At 39.9% G+C, this 22564-nt stretch overlaps 3 protein-coding genes across 7 annotated transcripts; 2 read left to right on the top strand and 1 right to left on the bottom strand.

Annotated features, from left to right (window-relative positions):
• Positions 1-893: 893 nt before the first annotated feature.
• On the top strand, positions 894-14156 carry LOC107224872 (voltage-dependent calcium channel subunit alpha-2/delta-3). 5 transcript variants are annotated; one of them, XM_015665102.2, is made up of 18 exons: positions 894-1181; positions 2190-2376; positions 2466-3410; positions 3498-3830; positions 4529-4585; positions 6655-6735; positions 6842-6916; positions 6989-7093; positions 7224-7295; positions 7384-7534; positions 7643-7709; positions 7915-8066; positions 8166-8289; positions 8973-9005; positions 10040-10311; positions 11100-11446; positions 11516-11875; positions 12557-14156. In XM_015665102.2, exons 1-18 carry the CDS (start codon positions 1090-1092, stop codon positions 12959-12961), a joined length of 3858 nt encoding a protein of 1285 aa, XP_015520588.2. In that variant the 5' UTR covers positions 894-1089; the 3' UTR covers positions 12962-14156. The 5 variants fall into 5 exon arrangements, with proteins under 5 accessions (XP_015520588.2, XP_046591183.1, XP_015520589.2 ...); XM_046735227.1 differs by having other exon boundaries at positions 11106-11446; XM_015665103.2 differs by lacking the exon at positions 8973-9005.
• A 10-nt stretch (positions 14157-14166) lies between these two features.
• Positions 14167-16213, bottom strand: LOC107224853 (peptide chain release factor 1-like, mitochondrial). Its single transcript, XM_015665063.2, has 2 exons — positions 15705-16213; positions 14167-15348 (listed from the first exon to the last, which is right to left on the bottom strand). Exons 1-2 carry the CDS (start codon positions 16027-16029, stop codon positions 14453-14455), a joined length of 1221 nt encoding a protein of 406 aa, XP_015520549.1. The 5' UTR covers positions 16030-16213; the 3' UTR covers positions 14167-14452.
• A 760-nt stretch (positions 16214-16973) lies between these two features.
• LOC107224859 (scm-like with four MBT domains protein 1) lies at positions 16974-21990 on the top strand. The gene is made up of 7 exons (XM_015665074.2): positions 16974-17783; positions 18091-18500; positions 18887-18976; positions 19103-19602; positions 19696-20546; positions 20711-21381; positions 21462-21990. The coding sequence occupies exons 1-7, from the start codon at positions 17738-17740 to the stop codon at positions 21630-21632; spliced, it is 2739 nt and encodes a 912-aa protein (XP_015520560.2). The 5' UTR covers positions 16974-17737; the 3' UTR covers positions 21633-21990.
• Positions 21991-22564: the final 574 nt, after the last annotated feature.

Consider the following 22564-nt stretch of genomic DNA (forward strand, 5'->3'; position numbering starts at 1 on the left):
CCACATAATCATTCTGACAAATTTTCCAAAGTTTAGTATCGATCAAGGGTTTACATATTTACGGAAAACGTTGCTATCAAAAAATGCATCCAAAGTTTTTATATACTAAACCCCAAATTCAAATCCCTTCACCATAACACATGACAACCGAAAATTCAAACGTGAGTTGGTATATTGGAAACAAAGAAAGACTGTCTTGCTTCCCTGCGAAGTAAACTTTATCCAGCCACCTGCGTTACGAGCTTCACTAACAAGAAAATTATCCCTGGTCGATATCTCCGATTTGATTTCTTTTGTAGTTATAGTAGACTAAAAACTAAGCGACACTTATTTTTTCTACCCGTCATTAAACACTTTAAGGGGGTGAAACCATCCTCCGAAACACGGCATATTACGGGGCGATTTGGCAGTTTCACCCACAAGAACATAATACTTTTCAACCAAGCCCAAAGTTTCCCCCTAACGAGAAATGACAAATGTATTTTTCTCAATTAAAAAATACAAAAAACTGCCGAATCGCCCCTTGACATGCCTTACTTTGGAGGGTGGTTTCACCTCCTTCAAGTGTTTAATCGCAGATAAAAAAAAATACGTATCGCTTAGTCTTTAGCCTACTATGACATATTACAAAAGAAATCAAATTGGAGATATCGATCAGGGATACCTTCTTTGTTAGTAGCGTGGGAGATGTTGCGGTAAACGAACAGGCCGCCTGATCCGTACCGGGGCAAGAGCGCAAGCTCAGGGTCCGGTTTACACGTGCGCCCACGAAGGTTAACGATGCGCAAATTACATATACGTACGCACATGCATTAGCACAATAGCTGGCAGCACGTTACCCTAAGTTTGCGCCGGAAGGTGCGCGCGACGAAACTCGCTCGTGGAGTTAGGTCAGAGCGCAGTTGTGTCGCGGGTCTAGCTACGAAACGATCAATAGCCAAGGGAGCGGAGCCACACCGAGGCCATCGCCAAACGCGGTTTAGATATCTAATTCCACCCTGACACTTTATTAAATGTTTACGCGTCAAGTTTGGAGTATAATATCATAGCTTCACAACGATTCAGTCCTTTTCCTCATCCCCCCGTAGAATGCAGTCACCCTTTCTTACCTCGGTGATCATCACCTTGATGATCCTTGCTGAGGGTCCTTCGGGAAGAACTGAACGTATCTCCTACAACACGTAAGTATGAAAAAATAAGCAGACACTTGTACTACTGCAAGCGCTTCAAAACTTGACTGAGTTAAAGATGAGTGAGAAATCACATCGGGCAGATGAAGGAGTGCGGATCAACGTGTGGGAGGCTATTCATCTTCATCGGCCTTTTTTGATCGAACTTTGTCGACCTCGATATCATCATATGGTTGTTATGATAGTACTGACGTCACGGTCTTGGATTTTATAACGGGTATTAAAGCCTGATTAAAACAGCACACTACCCCTAGGTCGTATCCTCGTTTGTTAATACCTTAAATCTATAAATGTTCGTTAATCGCTGACGTGTGAGTAAAAAAAAAAAAAATTTCACATTTGCGATATTCAAGGATACGAATTTATTTTGTTTTTACACGAGTAGTTCACAGACTAACAAAATTACTCGACTGATGCTATGACATAGTCGCTGTTTCGCTGCTACATTTGCATCGATAAGTCTTTAGTGTTTTTATTGCGTATTGCGAAAGAAAATTTCGAAATTTACACACTTCCTGTAATAGAAAATACAACAGCAATTTCGTTACATGCAAACGAACAGCAGTGTTCAATCAAACTACCCGGCCTTGTCGTATCTCAATTCAGGGTATTGACGTTATGTTACCAGTTTGTAAATTTATCCGAAATCTGAATTAGCGGATAAACTTTTGATAGTAGAGATAATAATTTTGATAAGTATTTGGATCGCTTCGACATGCAGCTCCGATGCTACAGCATCGTGTAAAATAGCTTCATCGTAAATCATAAATTGAAAACAGCAACCATAAAACACAATACACGTACGTTATATGAACTGCCGTTAGCTGGATTAAGTCGGAGTCGCGGGAAAGTGAGTTCAAATGAGAAATTTAGATTTTCATTAGCTGTTAAAATTGAAGGGGTTATTTTTGCGAATTATGATATCCTAATACCTAACGGCACGTTGTGTCGTTGCTCGATTCCTGAGGAAGCGGTCACTTATCTCTGTGCTTAATACAGGGTCAAGTCCTGGGCTCATAAGCTGGGATTCGAGCTGTCACTGCTCGGTAAGTACGTGACGCGAGTCCAAGAGCTTGAAGAGAGCTACAGACAAGCAGAAGTGAAGCCCAGGGATGGAGCCGCTCTGGTCCAGGAGATAGCGAAAGACATTGGGTTCTTGATGGAATCGAAAATATCTGCAGTCAAGGTTAGCGCATGCACTGACTTATGGGTATTATCAATTCTTTAACCCAACGTTATATCGTCACCGAGTAATACATGCGAACATTTTTGCAGCGAATCATGGACGTGGCTGAGAGTTTGGCGGAGAACGCGAGCAATGATGTGAAACCTCCGGTCATGTACCACAACGCGAAGGATAACAACTTGACGATGACTTATAGTGCGCATTTTGGACGCCGCGTAAATCTCAACTATTCCAACTTTCACATACCAACGAACGTCTATAACCAGTCGTACAACGTCGTAACGGCGATCACATGGGCCCAGAAGCTGAATACAACGTTCATGAATAACTATGACCTCGATCCCTCCTTGTCATGGCAATATTTCGGAAGCGCGACGGGGTTCATGATGCAATATCCGGCTATCAGTTGGAACATGGAACCGGTGGACCTCTTTGACTGCCGTACGCGGAACTGGTACATCGAGGCTGCGGCAAGTCCCAAGGATATTCTTATCCTCGTGGACAACTCCGGTAGCATGACCGGGATCCGTAAAGAAATTGCGAGGCACGTTGTAAACAGTATCCTCGACACCCTGGGGAACAACGACTTCGTGAATGTAATTAAATTCTCTAACGAAACCCACGAGGTAGTAGCATGCTTCAACAACACCTTAGTCCAGGCGAATTTAGCTAATATACGGGAGCTCAAGACCGCGATGGAATGCGTGGACACCGATAAGATAGCCAATTTCAGCATCGTCCTAAGGCAGGCCTTCGAGCTGTTGGAGAACTTCCGGGAGCAACGTAAAGGCACATTGTGCAACCAGGCCATAATGCTCGTCACCGACGGTGTCCCCGAGAATTACAAAGAAATATTCGCAACCTACAACTGGCGTGCCAACTCTGACGACCCTGACATGGGTGACATGCCGGTAAGGGTCTTCACTTACTTGATTGGCCGCGAGGTGCCCGACGTCAGGGATGTAAGGTGGATGGCCTGCGCCAACCGGGGCTACTACGTTCATCTATCGACGATGGCTGAGGTCTCTGAAAAGGTATGACGCAGATTTGATTACACAGAAACTTGCGGCAAATGCCCCACGATCGTTTGATTGAAATTGATTTCGGTCACGGTGTCGCAGGTTTTGAACTACATACCGGTCATGGCGAGGCCTCTGGTCCTACGACGGACGGACCATCCAGTGATCTGGACCCCGGTTTATGCCGACGTAACTGACCCCATAATGACGGACTGGTTATGGGAACAAAGGGAGCGGAGCTACCAACGTGAACTTGTAGAAACGCATCGCATCCACAACCCCGAAACGCGGCAACGCCTAATGAACTTGAGGGAAGAACGCGAGAGAAGATTTGTCCAGAAACACAAGAGGACCTACGACCAGGACGATGACCTACAGGAATACAGACTTATGACTACTGTCAGTGTTCCAGTTTTCAATCGGCGACCAAACGCGGTGAGTATAACATAACTGTCTAGACCAAGAATCGAACAGGGAAGAGGATCAAAACATGTTCTAGGGTACTTTTCAGAATCCGAGCATTACACTAGTCTTATCAGCATTATAACAATTGCTAATTAAAATTACAAAAAAAATATAGGATGAGAAGGCCATTAGTGGTGGTCTTTTGTATTGCCGTTCATTCCGCAGTCTGCAATAAGTCTTGGAGTCGACTTCAGCCAGATGGCAAGTGGGAAACATATAATATAATGTGACTACCCTCGAAACGGGAAGTCAGGCGACCGCGACAATTCGAGGTTTTCCCTATTTTCCGTAATATCATTTATATGTTACCTACGTTACGTCTGTAGTCTAAATGGGCGAAATTCTGAAACCGAATATGTACATATTCCAGTAGAAGTTCGATAGGTATTGCGTAACGTGAGTTACGTCAACGACCTATAAGCGTGTCAAGAACAAAATAATTGATCTTTCGTAAACTTACGAATGATTTAAGGTTTTAGGTCAACGAGTTCTCCGCACGTCAAGCTTCATGCACACTATGGTTTACATTTTCTATGCCATGGGTGCAGATGATTATTCATGCCGCACTCTACCCCTAACTTAATTAACTAAGCCTGTATGACTTAGCCCCTGCGGAGGGTGAACAAACCCCTTGCAAGAATTCGTTTCACGCTGATCTCTGTCCACAGAACATCACAGAGCAGGTCCTGGTGAACGGGGCATACTGGGTGACTAAGACTCGAGAGGTTCGCAGCTGAATGCAGCGTTGTTTCGAATGCTTCCAATGCATAGATTGAGCAATTAATTGACCCTTGCAAACCCTGATCCCTTGAGCCTCGCTATTTCTGTACCCAAGCGTAAAGAACGTCCGTGTGAAATTGGATGAAGTTTCAACGCGTCCTTGAGTAGTTCTATACACGCATATACCTATATATGTATATATATTCAGCCCTTCTTTCGAACCCGACGGGTAGGTATAAATAATTCACTATCCAAACAAACGTCGAGCTGTCATAACAGGAGGCAACGGAATCACCAATACATAAGACGCTTCTTCTTGGGAACAGATCTCAGTTCGATCCCACTTCTTATAGGTCTGCGTTCGTCCGTCTTGTATTCTGTCTAATACTTACTTTTTTGATCAGACTATTTAGTATTCAACTTGTAGTGTATACAGTCACTACATTATATAGTTATGTGATTCGTTTAAAATACCCCATATATATCAGGTAGATAGGTAGGTAGATAGGTAGGTTTGGTGGTGGCGCTAACATCGGTGGTAGATGGGTGGAATATTTTCAATATCTATTCTATAAATAAGAGAAGGTGGGGCAAAACGAGATATTTCATTACTGTAGGTCGAACCGTTCGCAGTGAACTGGACCAATACCATCAATATAAGATTGGCAAAGAAATTTAATCTCTTTATGTTGTTTATGTGACGAGCCAAATGGGATTTATTTATTTACTAACATAAAATTCCAACAATTATCACCATGAGTTACGTAAAAGGAAAAAAAATCTTGTTGTATTTTACTTATTTCAGCTGCATATTTCATTATTATGATCGTGTGACAAACTATTGGGTTACGAGTAAAACTTTTCTCTTTTATTCCCCAATGTATCGTTGTGTCCCATCTCTCGATACTTACCAAGTTTTTGACTTTGTGAAATTATAACATTTTTCAGTAAAAAAATAATTGAATCAGCAATAAATTTGGTATTATTTTCTCAAAATATGCTGTATATACGTGGACAAAATTTTAAAAATTCATTGTCGTTCGTGGTTTTTCAAGAATTTCGTTTTTACATTAGACGTCGTGATCGTTTACCACCCGTTGCCACTCGCAATATGACTTGCAGATGCGTGTGGATGAAATTTAAATAAATCCACTGTGATTTTATGTTTCTAATCAATTTTATTTTTTCATCAGACAGTGTGAAACTTTTACCACCCGATGCCACCCGCCGCCATGATCTTATTTATGGAACGATCTTAATGCAGAGTGTTGATATTGTAAATGAGTAGAGGTCCTGTTCGCTCGCGCCCGTCCCGTTGGATTGTTGCGAGGAGCGAATCCCGTTAGCGTATTATACACAACTCCAGTTATTATAATTATCAATTATCATAACGTAGTCAAGCGTATCGAGTCGATACGAACTATTCGATATTGTAATTTAACACATTAATGCTATATAGTTACTATAGACGAGTAGCGAGTTGAGAGAGCTTGGAGGATCGTGTTGGTTATAAGAAATATATGCCACGGTCAATTTTCATTCCATCGAATCCCATGATTATTATCGACAAAAACCTTCAACGTTCCTCTGAGCTATCACAATTTTAATAATTCATACAATTATAAACAGACAATATATTTGTCACATCATTTGTTTACTTATCATCATCATCATCATCATCATCATTATTATATTTTGGATAGTTTTTGGCAACGCAATTAATTTCGAGTTTATCGTACGAATTATAAATGTATACGTAATAACTTGACAGTAGTCATCTAGACGTCGTTTTCATTAACTAGAAAAATAATACAACAGTGCTATTATTTTTACATAGGTTATATATTATTTAAATACATACATACAGGTGTATAAATACGTGTCATACCTTACAGTTAGACATGTTTTGATTAGAAAATTATACATCACATATGTATTTTTTATAACACATACATAGCGTTGGTTGGGGAAGGTAGAAAAGCTTCGATACTAATTGTTTTTCTATAGTCGTTATGAAAAGTTTCAACCTGAAAACAACACCCAGAGCTTTTTGTTAATAATTTTTCTTTCGCAGACTCGGATCGCTGAGCTTTTAGGAGTGGCTGGAATCGACGTACCGATAAAGGAGATTGAGAAATTGATGCTACCGCACATGGTTCGTGTTCGTCATTCGCTTTTTAATTTTTCACTCAAATTCCACGCTCCTTTCTGATTGTGAGAAACAACAAAACACTCCATTATCCCTGTGTTCTGTTTTACAGCTCGGCGTTAACGGCTATGCTTTTATCGTTACCAACAACGGCTACATCCTGATACATCCAGACCTTCGACCCGTCGTAAGTACCGCGCGATTCGTTGACCCATTATTGTTAGTCAAAGTGCTTTAAATTTGACCGTCTATCACACAGTTCAGGAACATCCTCAAGCCAGCATATAACAGCGTGGATATGGCCGAAGTCGAGCTGATCGACGACGGAACAATTCCCCGAAATTTTAGCAAATCCCTGCTTCAGGTATAACCAGATTCCATGCTCTTTTAATGATTTTCACAGGCAAGAACGCTTCCGTTGAGAATAATAACTAAAATATTAGCGACATCAACCTGCGCTTCGAATGTTAATTCTACTACCTTGGCATTCACAGTTTCGTGATTTGGTGATAAACCAGTCCAGTGGGATGACAACGCTGCACACGAAATACCACTATGACGACATGGTGAGTAAATTTCACAAGTCTCGATACGATTTTATCATTATGTCACGACGAATAATGATCAATTGATATCCTATTTGCAACGTTTCAGCAACGGGTGGGCAGGATGAGGAGAGACTATTTCTACACTAGCATCAATAACACACCGTTTACGGTGGTGGTGTCCCTCCCGGTGCACGGTCATGGTGGTAGCTACCGGGTCCATGCGATCGAGGAAATTCACCGATATCAGCATCAACGAGGTAAGTATGCACCTATTTCAAACCCATTTATGACACACGACATTGCATCACTACTTTCTCTTGAAAATCCGAATAATTGAATAATCAAAAAAAATCTAATCGTTTCAGACAAAGATGCAACCGATTACTTTTCCGGTAGCAATTGGCGGGTGCATCCCGATTGGACGTACTGTGGGTAAGTATCGTTTATTACGTAGTGTTGTGAAATGGTAGACATTATACGTTAAATAAAACTAAACTATGATGGGATTTCGAAAAAATGCTACAATTTTATCTCCGTCAGACTTATTTCCTGACTCACGGCTTGAATGCGAGGAATGAAATATAGGCCTAAAGCGTGAAAACTTCAAGTCTATAAATATAATATCGGTGCTTTTCAGGTACCATTACGATGGTGACCACAGCTTCAGCACGCCAGAGGAAGAGCTGCTCCACTTCCTGAGGCGCACCCGCGTGCCGGGGTGGAAGTGGATGGACATGAATAGAGTTGGATCCCATCCCCCGGAGCATTCGCATTCAGGATCATCACGTGGTAAGTATCGTCGCATTGCTTGTTCGTGTGCCCTTTCATTTCATCCTCTTCTTGGATGATGGTCAAACCGGTGACCTCCACTTCTTTAACCGTATGCAGTAAACACGAGCAAGGTGGAAAGGACCTCCTACTACTGTGACAGAAATCTCCTCCTGAGTCTGGTGTTCGATGCTATGGTAACTGAGTGGTTCGCCAACGCGAGCACCGTTCGCGAGGAAAAGGGGTAAGTCATCAAGCGAGTTTACGCGTGGCTAAAGAACGCTTATAATTATCATTCGATAATAGAACGACACCTATGGCACACGCACGCATGCTCACAAATACACATACGCACAAAGAGACACACGCAAAAATGTATCGCAAATGTAATCAGCATGTGTGTGAAATTATGTAAATATACAATATTAGTATTGTAGTGAATCCTATGATATTCGATTTTAATCTAACGGGGTACTCCGGTTTTCGTTTCATATGGTTGTAAGATACCTGGTTTTAGTCTACTCCAATTCGTTACTTCAATGGATAAAGTGAACGCGATTGATCTTGATTATTCTCAGTTTCGTTATCATTCCCCTCTGTGGTAGATGATTGCTGCCGACGAATACAGCATCCCGTTCGTAGATTCACTATATTATCTTATCACAATCACGGTCCTCTGCAGATCCGAGCACGCTTTCATAGATATTAATCGCATGTCGCGGAACACGATCAGAGAATCGGGGCAAACTCTTTTCACTATGCATACAGACGTTAGAATATATACACCTATACATGTATATATACGTCTATGGATATACGTGTGGTAGATGAATATACATATAGTTTAAACAACACTTGTAAATATATTTTATTAATTCAATGCACTTTGATTTGTCTCTACTAATACAACACTTTAACATCATGCAGACCCTTAGCTATGCTGATGAACCTTCTGTCCAGGTAACACCATCAAATAATGCACCTTACGTTCCTCCGTTATAATCGTCTGCGAGTATGAAAAAAAATCTTTTCATTCGATTGTTTATTTATTTTTTTATTCCCTCTCCACTTCATCTCCTCATGTTTATGTCTCTAATTCCATTTTCTCTCGAAGTTCCTCTTGTATACACGTGTAGTTACTTGACTACTGCGCCCGTAGGTATAGCGGAAACCCGATAATTCACCTATGTGATCAAGTCTCCGTTAGAAGTCTACGATTTTTTTATTTACTGTTTAAATACCTGCATTCACTTTTACAGTCGTTGATCTATAAAAAGAAAAAAAAAAACTTGAGCATCAGACGATCGCAATTTACCTATGTACACAGGGTGCCCAATTCGAATCAAGCCTAGAATGCATATCCCGCTTCCATTGCAAAAAAAATATATGCCACCGCACCATTAGCATTAGCGATGTGGTAATTCGACTAAAATTCGGTGATAACGTTTCGTCAATTCAACAATTTGATAATTCGACGGATGTTGAGCAAACAATCAATACTGATCAGGCTCTCTTGTACTTTAAAATAAAATACAGATAATTGCGTACACTATTGAATGAGTTATGGATCATTATATTTTACGAGAAAATTTAAAAGGTCTGTTCAGATATTTTCACATTGTCCCACTACACGTAGCCTACACTTTCTCCCGGATTCCCTATAAGTCACAAATTTTTTCCACTGTCGGAAGTAAATGAGATGTAGAATGTAACATCACAATCGCATGATTTATAGTCCTTAAATTTTACTGTGAGTAATAAAATTCCAAATCCAATGCGCAACTAACAAAATCAAATACTGTACTCATCGTTAATTTTGCAAGCTTTTCCATATGTCATTTAAATGGCAAAGGGGATATTTCGGTGATGGGTTGATTCGCCAGTAGTTATTAATTTCATTGGGACACCCTGTATACATTATAGGATAACGCAATCGTTCCCGTTCAATCAATGGTGGTAAACCCGACAACCTGACAGCGTTATCCTCGATGCAGGAAAGAGTTACAACAGCGATTCGGCTTCACCCTGGCCTTCGTGGCGACCCACAGTGGCCTTACACGGTGGCAGGACTTCCCCATTGAGAACGACACACAACCCGAAGACCACTTCGGTAAACTCCATCCTCGAGCGATCGACGAAGTCTGGTACAAACGCGCCGTCGAGCAGTACTACGTCCAGCCGGACAGCTTCGTCTTCTCGGTCCCCATTGACGACGCGGGGGCGGATAACGAGACCTTTGTCACAGCGAGTCACGCCATATTTATTGGTGAGTCTGGTTTAAATATTTCGCTTACGAATCGAAAAGATCAATTCTTCTATAATTTAAGCTGCTCATCATGTCGGCTTTTATATACCTACGTATTAAATTTAGAGAGGTCCTTAAAAAGGTCATTTATTAATTTCGACCGGCTCGCGACCTAAATCGACTCCACATAATTCGAAAATAATATCCTCATTTGTTCAGACTTTTATCTCATCTCTAACCCGTGCTCCAAATAGGGTGGATTCCATACAACCCTTTCCGGGGCATATCAAATCTACACGACGAATTTAGATGAAATTTGGTAGAGGGGGGTTTATGGGTCGCTGATTACGAATCTAAACTGAAAAATTGAAAATGAAAAATGGCGGATCTAATACGGTGAAGCGAAATCCAAAAAGTCATTCGATTTCGACAAAACTCGGTACTCGGGGGTTACGAATCTGAACGAGAAGTGTGATTTCTGGGGTTTTGGTCCACTATATTGGATCCACAATTTTGAATTTAGAAATTTTGAGTGCAGATTCGTAATCAGCGACCCGAGAAACCGCTCTATACCAAATTACATCTAAATCCGTTTGGTAGATTTGATATGCCCCGGAAAGTGTTGAAATCCACCCTACTCGGGGCACGGGCTACAGTTAAGATAAAAATCTTAAAAAATGGAGGAGTTATTTTTGAATTATGTGGAGCTGATTTGGGGGTGAGTCGGTCAAAATTCAAAAATGAATTTTTTAAGGACCACCCTAATACCTATACATACGAATGTTGCGGGTAACGATAATAAACTTCAGGTATAGGAAAAATGAAGGCCCCGGCGGCGGTCGTGGGCTTCCAATTCAAACACTCGAAGCTTCAAAGTCTCTTCCGAAACATAACCTACAGCTGCGAGGGATTGGGTAACTGTCAGAGGAGTTGCGAGGACGAAGGGCTACATTGCTACTTGGTGGACAACAACGGGTACGTCGTCGCTGGTGAAAATTCATCTGACGCGGGTAAGTTCTTCGGCCAAATCAACAAACATGTCATGCTGAGTCTCGTCGAAAACGGCATCTTCGACGAGATCGAGATATACGACTATCAGGCGGTCTGTTTTCGGGATGAGAAGAAAATCTGCAGCCACGGAAACATTTTGTTGACTGTAAGTACGAGTATGCGCAAATAACAGTTCGGCACCATCATCGAAAGGATTCTTCGTTCCTTTTCGCAGCCCTTGAAGACCCTCGAGCGAGCCGCAAATTGGGTGCTTGGTAGCCTGGCCTGGATCTGGGTAAAGAGCGGTATTTGGTCCTCCGCGGATTATGCGTATGCTTACCCTTACCCGAAAGACGATGACGATGAGCAGATAGACGAAGAAACAGAGGATGAGGATGAAGAGGAGGACGGGATAATGGTTGAGGAGGTAAAGAGCAAACCGGACGTGCCGGACGAGAAAGCAAATGCAGAGAAATCACATGAAACGAACGATCAAGATCGGAATGACGAGGAGCCGAATGCCGAAACTAAGGGCGAGAAAGACAATCAGCCGCCACAAATCAAACGGACGAGGCCCGAAACCTGCGACCAAAGGGTGCAACTGGCTTTTCTAATTACAGACTGATTACACAGGTCCGCAAAAATAATTTTTTTTCAGCTGCACGGGATGTTTTTGATAAATATTATGTTTTCAAGTGTGCTGAATCCAAAAAGGACTTACATTTTCCTCCAGCGCGTACAGTATTCTTGCAAAATACAAACTGTTTGCATAAAAAAAAATAACAATAATGAAAAAAACCACCATTTCATTAGAACAAACTAGGCAATATTTCTTATAACATGAGATAAAAATTTAACACACCGGTGTTTATTCTTTTCCTATGAAACCTATTCTTCTTCTCTCTGATACACGTTCGAACACGCTTCCGCTTACCATTTTTTGTTTCCCTGTTTGCATTTATTCTTGAGTCTCACTACAATGAATATTAAATGGAAGTAAGTAATGACTTTTGCTTGGATTTTTAAAATCAAGAACAAGATACCAGATTTCGAATTACATGGGAGTTTCACTCCGAATGAAACTACAAACACGAGTTGAAGAAAAAACCCGATGTGATAGAACTTTTTGAATATTTATCCCGGTTTCAGTGAGTGAAAATCTATAAGAAACAGTATAAAAAACCTGTGCAGTTTTTTGGTTGCAGACCTGTGTTATCTAACAATAAGCATGCATTCTACTAAAGCGAATAATCCCGACAACTTTCTCATTTTCCAGATGAAGTTGTACCTACTGCAAAACGTTTCTGCAGATAAGTATGACATTGATTGTGTCTCTGTCGGCGATGTTGAGAGGGACTGCGAGCGGCCCTACGTCGTCCAGCCAGTTGACTCGAGCAACATGATTCTCCTCGTGGTGGATGCGATATGCCTAAAATCGGACGCTGAAAAGCTGACTGTTGCTCCCAAAGAGGTTGAGGATTACAAGGACAGTTTGGCATGCTACAAAGCGGCCAACAGCCTCCCGAGGCGGAGGCCGGACTCTTGCATCCGCAACCACACGAAAGAACGAGAGATCAAGGATCTCTGCGGGGGTGCTTCACGCGGTATCGGCATTACGCTGCTTTCGATGCTTTTGCCAATTTTACTCACTGTGCCATCCTCGTTATTCGCTTTTTTTTAAATCCTCGAATTTACTGTATCACGATCAGTGATCGAGACGGGATTCGACAGTCGTTACAATTGATTTAAATTCGTTCTTCGAAATCCCGGAGGTTATTCGAGCTTCAGCTAACAAATATGAGCCAAAATCTATAGTGAGTTACATTGTTGAGATATTTATTGGTAGATATAAACAGCGTATCGTCAGTTTAGTTGCCAAACGCTGTATGACTTTGGGTTAATGTGATTTGGGAAGAAACTATGTAACAAGTGTAGTCGTAGATAAATCGAAACGCATGTAATTGAAATCTGTACTTATCAAATTTCTCGTCCAACATGCTTTCTATTTTTACTCGTTGTCAGTCTGGTTTCTGGTTTCTTCCAATTCTTTTCTTATTGTAGTTGTATCATTCCAAAGTTGGGAATTTTTGATTTTTCACTCGAAGGAGCATTTATGTATTGTAGCAAAGTATGAATAAAAATTCTTTACGTTGCGATCTCCGACGAGTATATATCTATATTCTATACGTATGACGGTAAAAGTTTCGCCAAGTTTTTACCAAATTTACGAAAGCTAACGTATAGGCACTTGTACAGTTGTACTGCTGTAGGCGTATTGATAAGTTATAATAATATATTGATTTCCTACTCGTAAGTTAAAAATTAATATAGGTATTCGCCTAGTTCCTACATGTTTTTTCTAGTGATTTTATGTATCCGTATACATATATATTTATAAGAGTGGAATTTTCGGAAGTAGATACATAACTACAATCGGAAACTTTATACTTATTTATGTACTGTATTATATTACATACGTAGCTAAACTTATTAAAACTGCGTGAAACCGCAACCAGACTTTGTATACTATTGTAAGCGATGTATTATATACTTGTTCAAATTTTTCAAACGATATTACTAATTGATTAGGGTATAATGAAACAAATTTGTATTGTATTTTATTTTTCTCTATTTTAATCAACCGAACGCGTGTGTGCTTATTACGTGGGCATGTGTACATACGTTATACATAATATATTATAGTACAGGTACCTGTATTATATACGCTGCGTAAAATGATGCGTGCATATATATAAACATACATATATGTGTGCGTGTGCGTATATAAATCTATAAGTACATACATATATATACATACCTTTATAGCATATATATACGATGAAGTGTGCCTTTCTGACGCGCGCGGATAGGCGAAGTCTTGTTGTATGTTTTTCAAATAAATTGAGATACTTTATTCACAAAACATAAAATCTCCACAATACATATATTGAATCGATTCCTTAGGGAACAGAGAAGTGAGTTTGAACCCACGATAAAATAATGGACTCGCGAAGAGTACGTTGTCATAATGAACTCGCGATCCGAAGATATACATATAGTCACGTCAATTTTGTATCAATAATTACCTTTGTTTATTCGACTTATTTACATAGTTTATAAATCCATTCTATATGATCATTAATCTATGCGTGACGAGGACCAGCATTGCACGTCAGCCATTTCGTGCTGCGTTCACATTCTCAAGAAATACGGTTTTGCGCAATTCCTCTTCCAAACTTTTCCCCAGGTTCGCGAGTACTTCTCCCCCCTCTAAAAACCCTTTCAAATTATGGACCGTGCCGTTTGCTATCCTGTGATCCGTGACCCTGTTCTGTTGGTAATTGTACGTTCTAATTTTCTCGTTCCTAAGGCCAAGCCCTCTCTGACTTCTCCTCAACTCCGATGTCGTCGATTGCTGCTCGGCAAGCTGTTTGGCGTAAATACGGGCGCGCAACGTCCGCAGCGCCAACTCCCTGTTCTTGAGTTGAGATCTCTGACTCTGACATTCGACCGTGATCCCGGTAGGTAGGTGGACCATTCTGACCGCCGAATCGGTCGTGTTGACGTGCTGCCCGCCGGCTCCCGATGCCCGCTTCGTTTCGATCTTCAAGTCCTTATCGGCGAGGGAAATTTCGATCTCCGACGGCTGGGGGAGGACCGCCACTGTAACAGTGCTCGTGTGAACTCGGCCCGATTTTTCCGTCGTGGGTATCCTCTGCACCCTGTGGACACCCGCCTCGTGTCTCAACGTCGAAAACGCCCCGTCCCCCGACACCGAGATCGTCACGTGCCGCGTTCCGCCTATGTCCGAAAGCCCGAGATCCATCAGCTCGTACTCGTATCCCAAGTAGTCCAAGTACCCCAAGTACATCTCGTAGATATCCTTGGCGAATAACATCGCCTCCTGACCCCCAACTCCGGCGGTTACTTCTAAAATTACGTCTCTGCACGCGTCCTGGACAGTGTTGGACAATATCGTCTCGATCAATTCCTCGTCCAGAAGCGCGAGCTGCGTTTTATACGCCACCATCTCCTCCGCCACAAGATCCTTTATCTCCTTGTTCTTACCTATTGGCGATGTCAATTAGCACGATTACTACAATGAGTCTTCGAAGGAGCTGGCAGCGACTTGATAATATCCGAAAATTCGCTGTCGCAGTAATCGCAAGCGATTCCTCAAATTTTTATATCACCCTGATAATTTCGGGAGAATTATTATTAGTAAAGGGAATGTTTTTACACGATTGCGATCCGCTTTTCGGTTAAACATAAATCGAATTTAGCGACCACGTGATTCTCATACGTATATCGAGCTCGCGCGTACGGAACAAATAAATAAATAATCCCGTTTAATAACCCTCTTTAAAATTTGTTTCTTGTCAAAATAGAAAAAGGACAGTTAATTAGCATAAAAATATAATTACCCAGATCGCTGAGGCTCGTCATGTTTTCGACGATACTTAGCCGGTTTTCGAGTAAACTAACCACCGGTACGAGGTCTGTATTTTTTTGAAGAGTATCCTGCCCAGCCTTGATATTGTCATACTTTTTAATTATACTATCCAGGTATTTCCTTACTGCCGCATTTGCGATTGTGATTCTGGCGTCGGTGCTGAACTTTCTTCTATTTAGGCAAAGTATAGTCGGCAACTGTAAACTTGCATAGTTTTTCGGAAGTGACGATCGCTTATACCTGCTAAAACTTCGGACCAAACAATACGTTCGAAGGCTTCCAAATAACGCGGACATTGTACTCAGTGATTCTTCACCTAGTTTCAAGTGATTCGGATCACTGATATATAACTACACTTGGACCAACTCACGACATATCAGATTCTGTACATTATAAATAGACAACTTTATTGTAGGTTATGTGCCTGTACTTGACACCTGAATCACACCTTAATCACGTCGTCTGCTCGCCTCGGGCTTGGAGCAACGTTGCCAACCCTAAAGAAATTTCTTTAGATCTGAAGAAATTAGACTCCGTTCAAAGAAAAAATACAAGTTGTTTTCTTATTAAGAAATATTGTTATTTAGGTAGGAATCTAAAGAAAATCTGAAGACCTCTGACGAAATCTCAAGACTGATAGCGAAAACTCTGAATATGGTCTGTGAAATCGAAACAATGGTCTAAAAATCAACCAATTGTTCCTGGGATAATATGCGCCAATTAGATAGCGTCTGCAGTTTTTAATTGCACTTATTTTACAAGTTGGTGACCCTAAATATTAAAAATAAAAATATTGTATAATTAAAAGTTCCTAATATCCTTATACATACAATTCAGATTGTAGAATATAAATCTGTCTATGCAGGTACCTCGTTCGGTAATAATTATGATTACATATTTCTAGGAAAATTGTCCGCGTTACGAAGCGAAAAAATTAAATATGTTATGTATTCCTGTATTTATTGAGTATCAATACCGTCAAACATTAGTCTTGAAAATGAGAAATATGAAGAATTATTGTGGCGCCATAAAGACATTAAAGAATTATCACGATGTCATCTAAATAAGAAATCTAAAGAATTGTTTTGTCGCCATTTAACGAAATATTCGTCTGATAAGTTGGCAACGCTGGCTCTATAGAGAGCTGATTCAATCATTCATATATGGATTCAATACACCGATATAGGCGCCATCTTTAAACGTAGAAACAAAGTTTTACAACTAGTATTAAAGGGTGGCCATGTGATGACGGCGGCTCCTTGACGGCGGCAAAACTAGTCAAGCTCGCTTACGGTACAGAAGATTGGTTTGGTACTTTAGTAGTTTAGTGTGCTGCGCAAGGTGCATGAAGCAAAACTGTACAGTGTGATGTGAGTCAGTGCGAGTAAACGAGAGTCGAAATCGTGTTTGATCGGTTGAATAGGCTTGACGAAGATAGTCCCGTTACAACCACTTTCAAAGCAGAGATAGATATCGCATCGTGCATAAGGCACATTATCGTAAATGCATTATAGTCGTGATTTTATAAGCGGTGCAAAAGGACTGCAGTGCAACACAGAATCTACCTTATACGTACATAGATTTAATTGACGCATTATAACGCGCGAGAAATGAAGTGTTCAATACCTAATCACGTAATACAATCAGATATCTTAAGTCGAAAAGGATCGTTACCCGTTGCAGAAACCCCGAAACACTTACACAATTCGGACTATTTTTTATGCCTCTACCTATAATTTACACTTGGCATGTACATACCCATACACATAGGTACGCAAGAACTTAAAATCAGTAGTTGGTTGTTCTTTTTTTTTTTACCTCATTTCTCTCATCTTGTCGATAAATGCTTCGATACTCTGTAAATCCATGAAGTCATCACGACAATCATATCAATCGGCAATGCGTGCAAATTTCGGAAGCCAATTACAGTGTAAGAAACAAGTCATATAGACACGAGCTTTGTATGTATGAACACTACCGTAATAATTGAAACCGTATTTCACGATGGAACCAAACACCTCCGAAATGCGAGAAAAACCATCGGACAAAGGTAATAATCGCACAAGTATGGATCACTATTGGTTTTTTTTCACTATAAGTATAAAAGTATCAGTTCTTATGTGATTAAAGTTATTTCAAACTAGCAAAAACTTATAACCAGAATAAACTAAGGGAAAATATTCTGATAACACTTGAAGGCATAAAATATCTTCAATTCAATTATGCCAAAATTAACTATATAATTGATGATTATACCATTATACTTATTCACATTCATACTCATTTTCTTTTCTTATTACAGTTTATTGTTTTCATTGTTATTATTTTCAAATAATTTTTTTTTTCTAATTTTTCAGAAGATGGATTCGCTTGGCAGGATTATTTGGATGCTACCAAGAGTTTGGAAGTTCCACAAATCATGTTTCCACATGTGGAACTTGGTCTGCAGAGTGGAATTGAAATTGGGATGTCTCTGGAGGTGCCTCGTTTTCTGGAACCTGACAATGAGCCTGTATATTGGGTTGCCTCTGTTGTTATGACGTGCGGTCCGCTTCTCAGACTGCGTTACTTTGGCGGGGATGATAGGTCTCTTGAGTTTTGGTGCAACCTGACCAAAGAAGCTGCGCACGAATTAGGCTGGTGTATAAAGAACAACAAGAGACTCGAGCCTCCAGAATTCGTCCTGAAACACTCACCAAACTGTGTCGAACAGTTGCCCGAGTTTATGAGCAATGCTAGATCTGTTCCAACGGAAATGCTGACCGGAGTTAGTACTTCAAGAAAATATCATTACTTGTTTCATTATCGAGATTCCATGTAGCAAGTTTGGAAGCTTATAGTTGAATTTTGCCCAAACTCAACTGCGTAAAGATCAATAATAACTTGAGTGTAATATTTTTAATTCTTTCAAACTAATAATATGTTTTTGACCTAATATAGCCCAACGTGTTCCAATTTGACTAGCAGTTTACTTATTAGATTTAAAAATACTTTTTGAATTAATCCAAGAGAAGCCTTTACAAATATTTTTGTCATACATTGATACAAAAGTTACGTAATTTTATTTGTAATTCTATTTTATATCATTATTTGTTGTTCTCCTAACTGTCTTCTGATTTTAATTGTATTATAATTGGTGTTCATCTCTGACAGGATGGCCTCAGTATGACTGAAAGAATTAAGCAAGGAACTAAGGTGGAAGCTAGCGATGTGCAGCATCCTTACAAACTTTGGCCAGCTACGGTGAGACCAATAAAAATAATACAACCTTTCATGAATTCTGATGCCATTGAAACTTTTCAAATCACAAAACTAGTATGCATTTCAGTTAAAAATGTGCACCATACAGAATAAATTGATGTATTTCAGATTATCGAAAACATTGGTGGTCGACTTTTACTGAGATATGATACCCCTGGATCACCTGTTAAAGATTTTTGGGTATTCTGCACATCAGAACGTTTGCATTGTAACGGTTTTGTGAAAAATGCAGATCTTAAATGGTTTCTTGAACCCCCAAGCTCAATACTAGAATCACACAGTTATGAAGAATGGAAATCTTTGACAGAAACAGTACGACCGATTCAAGAAATCCAAAATAATTTATTCAATAACATACGTGAACACCCTCGGCATGATTTCAAAGTTGGCATGAAACTAGAAGCGATATCACCAACGAATAGAGTCGAGATATGCCCAGCAACAGTCGTTAAGGTATTTGATGAAAAATACTTCCTAGTTCAAATCGATATCTACGAGGATCCTGCGAGAACAGAAGACTTGGATAGTACAAATGGTGACACGTGGCTTTGCACCGCGGATCATCCCTACATATTTCCGACTGAGTGGACAAGGAAAAAAAATATAAGGTAAATATCAGAAGTTTGATGCAAATTTCAGTATTTGTATAAATACTTGTTTTGTTTCAAATTTCTATTGTTATTATAATTTTGGATCCTCAGACTTACACATCCAATCGGATGGATCTCAAAGTCGGAAGAATTTGACTGGGAAGCATATTTATTAGCAACAAAGTCTGAAGCAGCTCCAGAGTCGTCATTTTCAGAGCGAGAAAGTGCATTGGATGCTGGATTTGAGGTTGGCATGTATCTGGAAGCAGTAGACCCGGAGAATGAGAACACGCTTTGTGCCGCACATATAACAAAGGTCGTTGATAATCTACTGTGGATAAAATTGGATAACTACGAAGATTTCCGACCTGAGCACATAGTCTCTATGCATTCGCTGCAAATATTTCCTGTTGGCTGGTGCGAGTCGAATTCTTACACTTTGAAGCCACCCAAAGATTTTATCGAAGTATGCAGAAAATTAAGAACGCCACCAAAAGAAGCCAAAAAAAAAAATATTCTTGACATACCAATATCAGAGCCGAGATCTTCACTCTGGTGCCCTAAAATATACTTCAATTATCGCTGCTTCACCGGCCCCATGATATCCAAAGGAAAACTAGCGACACTGCCAAAAGCTGTCGGACCTGGGCCGGTCACATTAGTCATGAGAGAGGTTCTATCTATGATAGTTTCTGTTGGGTACAGGAGTGCCAGGATATTGAAAGTTCTTCAATGCGATTCTAAGCCTGACCCAGGATATCATTTAGAAATCTTGAAAGCAAAACACAAGAACAATACGTACAGAGCTAGCGTTGCTGTTATTACTTCGGGAGACATGGTCCCAAAATTTTGTAGAGATATCTGCAAGAAGTTAATGGTTTGCCCAAACCTATTTGGACCTTCCTTTATACCCGAGGACGAGTGCCCGGACAGATGTCATAAGGTTTCTAAAAATAAATTCAGTAAGTTTTTTAAATGTATTACGATTACAGCAAAGATTCACACTATGCGATTTTCTCAAAATCATGATTTCACTTTAGGGCCTGCTTTCTCGCACATTTTTAGTCTCAACCACTTTTCAGTTCTTTTAGCATGCTCTGATAACTTTCAATAATTATTATTTCAGCTGCCCCTGTAGCAAATGGACGACGTGGTAAACCAAAAGGCTACACAAGTATTTTGGTACAGAAACCCAAGCCATGGAAAGGAGGACGAAGGAAAAAGAGAGGGCGCTGGGCAAACAAAGATAAAGACAAGGAAAAGGAAAAAGAAGCGGGCGTTGAAGTTCCTGAAGTTGGAATTCCGTTTCCTTTATTAGATTCAGTAAAACTTGACAAAGCAGATGAAAGTGTCGAAAACTTTGATGACAAACCCCCGCTTTCTGAAATAGACATTATGATACAAAAGGGAATTGAAAAATCAGTCAAGTCCGATGATTTCAAAAATGAGCCACTGTCTAGTAATGCCTCCGATGATTCGAGAAGCTCATTCAATGATCGAAAAAGTAAGGACAGCAATGTGAGGAGCCCAAGTAGCGAAAGCAGCAAAGTACGTTCCAAAACTGGCAACGCCAGCGATACTGTAAGGAACGGTAAGAGAGATCGAGATTGGGACACGAGCGTTGAATCCGAGTATTCAGATACAGAGGCCGAGTATCTTAGGCTACAGAAGAAACAGCGGAGGCCGAAAACTAGAAAACTGGATTCAAATCCATTGTTTTGGAGCGTTGATGACGTCTTTCGTTATCTCAGAAAAACAAACGACTGCAAGGGTATCGCTCACCAAGTGAGGCAAGAGGTAAGATAATAAAAATCATCGAATATCTTTCCTTGGAAGACGTGTGTTTCTCTCTTAATCATCCTTCTTGTCCATTACAGGAAATAGACGGTTTGGCATTCTTACTGTTGAATCTGCCATCATTAACTCAGCATATGAAATTGCGGATGAGTTCGGCTCTGAAACTTTGCCGGCATGTTGAGCAAGTTAAAGTGACTTTCTTTCTGCGTCATATTAACGAAGTGGAGCCAGAGCAATATCGTATATTATAATTGATAATTGATTAACTGTCGTATATAGTACATAAGTTCAATTGTATAAAAAAATTATATATTGGTATTAGTGTTGAGAATTGAGACAAAGTGCATCTTCACGAAAAACAAAAAAAAAAAATTCCATCAGTTTGATCTTCGATAATAATCGAGTTAACGTAATTTGGTATTTTGTGAAATAAAAAATTACTATGTGTCACAAAACGTCGATTTAGTTTATGCAACAAATAGCTGATTGGATGTAACTAAAAGTAACGAATAATTGACACGGTAATTTGGTAAATAGTTAAATTAGTATGACACGTTTACAATGCAACTGTTCATGTTTTGCGATAAATAAAAAATATTTATTAAATAATTTTTTCACGAATAATAAGTACCGTGGACAGATCAAGCAGTTAATTTTACCAAATCTCTCTGAGAATATTCAGCTTCTTATTGCAAATCCTTTTTCCAGAAACCATGTATTTAGGTCGATATTAACATCTATCTTCGCAATTTTGATAATTTTCAAGTGCTGCAAAATTTGAAAAAATTTCAACGTAACAGACATTTATTTATTCAAATCATTTCTCCATCTGTTCTCTACCGTAAGACTAAATTTCTACAGTAATTGACCCAATTAGAGCAGATTTCCCTGTTTAAAATGAGCATCCATATTGTTATCAATCGTCCAAGATCATTTTTTTCATCAACTCTGGATATAATGCTATTTATATCATATATGTATACATCGAATTTACCTGTAACTACTACAAAGTCATTGAAGCTAGTTGATATCTTTTGTTTTTGACGAATAACGGTTCTATGGGGTTGACGCAAAGTATAGTGCTGACCCAAATTACACTATCTTGTACATTATCAAGCCCTACGCTTATTCTAGTTTACCATATACTGTACATAAATCCATTGTAGATACGATGTGCCGGTAG

Source organism: Neodiprion lecontei, chromosome 1 (assembly GCF_021901455.1).
Source record: "Neodiprion lecontei isolate iyNeoLeco1 chromosome 1, iyNeoLeco1.1, whole genome shotgun sequence".
NCBI lineage: Eukaryota > Metazoa > Arthropoda > Insecta > Hymenoptera > Diprionidae > Neodiprion > Neodiprion lecontei.